The sequence below is a fragment of the Pempheris klunzingeri genome, chromosome 11 (assembly GCF_042242105.1).
Source record: "Pempheris klunzingeri isolate RE-2024b chromosome 11, fPemKlu1.hap1, whole genome shotgun sequence".
Taxonomy (NCBI): domain Eukaryota; kingdom Metazoa; phylum Chordata; class Actinopteri; order Acropomatiformes; family Pempheridae; genus Pempheris; species Pempheris klunzingeri.
The window spans coordinates 25,574,980-25,578,320 of record NC_092022.1 but is presented as its reverse complement, the minus strand read 5'-3'; the positions used below and the strand labels follow the sequence as shown (position 1 = coordinate 25,578,320).

Genomic DNA, 3,341 nt, shown 5'->3' with positions numbered 1-3,341 from the left:
CTTATTCAGGGAAACTGTCATGAGGTTCACTCCATCTGTCGACACATGTATGGTAAATAACGTAATGGTTCAGTTTATTTAACATTTAGCAGCATTACACACAAGCCCGAGGCCATAAAGGGTCAAACATCAGTGGTAGTTTGAGGCCGGTGAGAGAGTGGAAGGCAGAATCATCCACACGGTGACTCTTCTAGAAAGAATGAACGACAGGCTCAGTGAAAGATTCCACTGAGTTACACAGACTAGTGTAACAGCATGTAGCCCTCCCCCTGGTGTCAGGACTTCACCAGTCTATTTGCTCCTGGAGCTGAGGACCTCTAATTGGCCCCTGTGATCGCTGCTGAGCAAAGAATGTTTAAGGTTCACAACAGTCAACATCAGTCCTCCAAACTAGCTGGGTCCACTTCAGTAACTATAAATATTCATCTTTACACGAGGTCAGAGATCAGAGTCATGACTCGAGTGTCGTCGTGGTCTCAAGGGGACTCCCAGAAGCTGAAGGAGGCCTGCTGGTTGTGCTCTGTGGCCTAATCTTCCTGCGTGATGATGAAACTTTGCTTTTCCGTCGAGGCAGCGGCTGTGTTTTCTTTCTATAAGCTTCTCTCTTTGGACTGTCGGGAGCCCCCAGGTGCTCCAAGAGTCTCCTCTGAAATATCGCTTGGAACTGCTGCTCCTGCAAGGAAAGATAAGAATGAGGAGCTGATTCAAGGACATGCAGCTTGGCTGTAGCAGGTGACCTCGGCCCTGCACTGATCTGCCAGCTTTCAATCACAAATATCTACTTTATTATGCTGTTCATTTGGTTTTAATTCACATATTTTGATGTGCTTGTGGTTTAGATATTCTTACTGAGGTGGTTGTTGCTAACTGGAGGACAACGTTAAGCCTGCATTGCATTTTACTTTAGACAGCAGTAGAGCTTGACATAATACTCAGCTCAAGAGTTTGCTTTAGCTAACATTGAAAGCAGGTGGTGGTAAATCAGCCCAGACTTTAAAGGATGGTGTAGTATCTGATACGTTATGTGAATCTGCTATGTTGTAAGTGTGTGTTCTCTCTCTGTGGATGTCCAGGTAAGAGGCCAGAGCAGGTATGGAATGTATAAAAGATAAGGCCATGGTGTTGTAGGGTGACTCCCTAAGAGAGAGAACCCCTTTGGGTCCTGGTACTGAGGGGAGCCATAGGATGAGGTAAGCCTTTTTACAGGGGTAAAAGATGGTGAAAAGAGGAGCTCGGGGAAGACGTTAACTTGGCTAAGGGACACTCTGTCTGTATGAGATATATAACTGGGTTATGCAACAAGTCGTTGTCAGCGGATGTTTTCCTTCCATCATCTGCATCAGAGAAGAGACAACAATGGTCAGGCAGGAGAGGTCTTACCGTGTCTGACAGTGTGGTGGTTTGTGGGGCTGTGGTGGTGGCTGGGTAAGCTGTGGTGTGCTGCTGGCTCTTCGGTTTAGCACAGTACATCTCCAGGAGCTTAAGTTCACAGCCAGCTGGCCGACAACACTGGTCCACAATTCCCTTCCTTTTGGGCCGAGCACTGTAACCAGACCGTGTGCCTTTACCTGCAGGGAGAAATGTCAAACATCACATTCTTGTCTGTCTTTTGAGCCTTGATACCTTTTTTTTAAAGAGAAAAATTGGCCAACGGATCATTTGAGCCTCTTGTTGTGTCCTTGGGCACTGAAGCATAGCTCCAGTGTGTGAATGAGTGAGAAAGAACAGTCTTCTCCAACTGAGGTTCCTCCTGTATGAATGATGTGTGAATGGGTGAATGAAGATGTGTCATTTGGGTCAAACTAATCAAAGAGGCACATTCAGGGTTCTCCTCTGGGGAGCGTGAACGTGAAATAGTTATCAGAATCGTCACAACATCAAAAACAGGAAAGGAAAATGAACGAGCAGATATTAGCATGATAACACACTAAGTTTAGATGAAGAACATCAGCATGTTAACAATATTAATGAGCCTAATTGTATGTAGTGTCTGTTTGGGCCCACATCCTGCAGAGCACCAGCATATGCAAAGTATATCCTGTGAACCACTTAGCTCAGTGAGATTAAGCTCAGTGAGTCTTCTCAAGGATCTCTGCTGTTTCTGCACCTTTCTTTGTTAGTAGTGTGAAGCTGTGCTGCTCTCAGATAACAAATGTTTCAACAATAAAGCTATCACACACTGAGGCACAGTGTCCTGGTGAGTGTGCTGCCATTTTGGGGGATTGCCACCGCTCTGATAGCAGATGGAGAAGGTGGCCTTGGTCAGAGCAGGGCAAAGGTAAAGGAGTGAAAGGGCCTTTGTGAACTCCTCGGTGCACACCGGACAGAATAAGGTGTCCGTCCAGCCCCTCGCTCTACAAGTCAGCACATGCACATCTAACGATGATGTAGGGAACATATAGTAGGGAACAGTGGGATTCAGCTTCGCCTGACGAAAAGGAAATATTACATTGCATTAAATAGTTGGTCCCACTTGCTGCTCCTTCTGCAGTACACTAGAGGAGTGTTGTGACTAGTCTTCATCTAAATAAATGAGCAGGGCGTGTTGTTATGGAGCTGATAACTTGCTTGGTTACTGCAGTGTTTTCATGTGGACATGATGACCATGACTGTATCTGCATTATGCACCTCTGCTGGTGTCAGACACAGGATAGAAAAGCCTTGATAACATTTGGTCCTATCAGCTTCTTCTATGTTAAATGAGCCGACATCTAAAAAACTGAACCAATCTGCACTTCTCTTATAACAAGATATAATCTTTCTTCTTTCATTTACATCTGATTCAGTTCACAGCTAATGTTTGACCTGATATCTGCAAAACACTTATCAAAAACATGCCACGGTAGCTACAGGGCTTATTGGGCCATTTATTATAATGTTTTATAAAACAAAGCGAATTAAGTGGAGTGACAGGAAATGAAAACACTATTGAGAACAACTCTTCATCAGCTTCATCAGCCATTGTGGATGCACCTTTAAGACTAACTTTAGCTCGTCACTGCTCCCAGAGGATAGACCCAACTGATGTTCCTAACCTGCTGACCTTTCCATCAATTTCCACTCATTTACAAGCACGTCTCATAGGCAGCTTCTAAGGCTGCGTTAGATATTTAGAGCATGAATGCAGACTTACCGAAATAGATTCCACGGTCCCCACACACAAATATGAGGTCACTGAGGAGGTCAGAACCACAGCGGAGTGCAGCAGCCTCTGAGGAGAGCGGCCAGCCTGCCAGGCACATGGTGGAGTAGAACATGCACATCCGAACACACAGAACCTGAGGTTGAGAAGAAAAACGCCACTTTAAGAAAGAGCTTGTGATCAAGACAGTTAAATCCAT

At 45.1% G+C, this 3,341-nt stretch overlaps 1 protein-coding gene across 1 annotated transcript; it reads right to left on the bottom strand.

The window, feature by feature from the left end:
• igf3 (insulin-like growth factor 3) lies at positions 1-3,341 on the bottom strand. Its single transcript, XM_070838989.1, has 3 exons — positions 3,134-3,341; positions 1,381-1,568; positions 1-673 (listed from the first exon to the last, which is right to left on the bottom strand). The coding sequence occupies exons 1-3, from the start codon at positions 3,339-3,341 to the stop codon at positions 452-454; spliced, it is 618 nt and encodes a 205-aa protein (XP_070695090.1). The 3' UTR covers positions 1-451.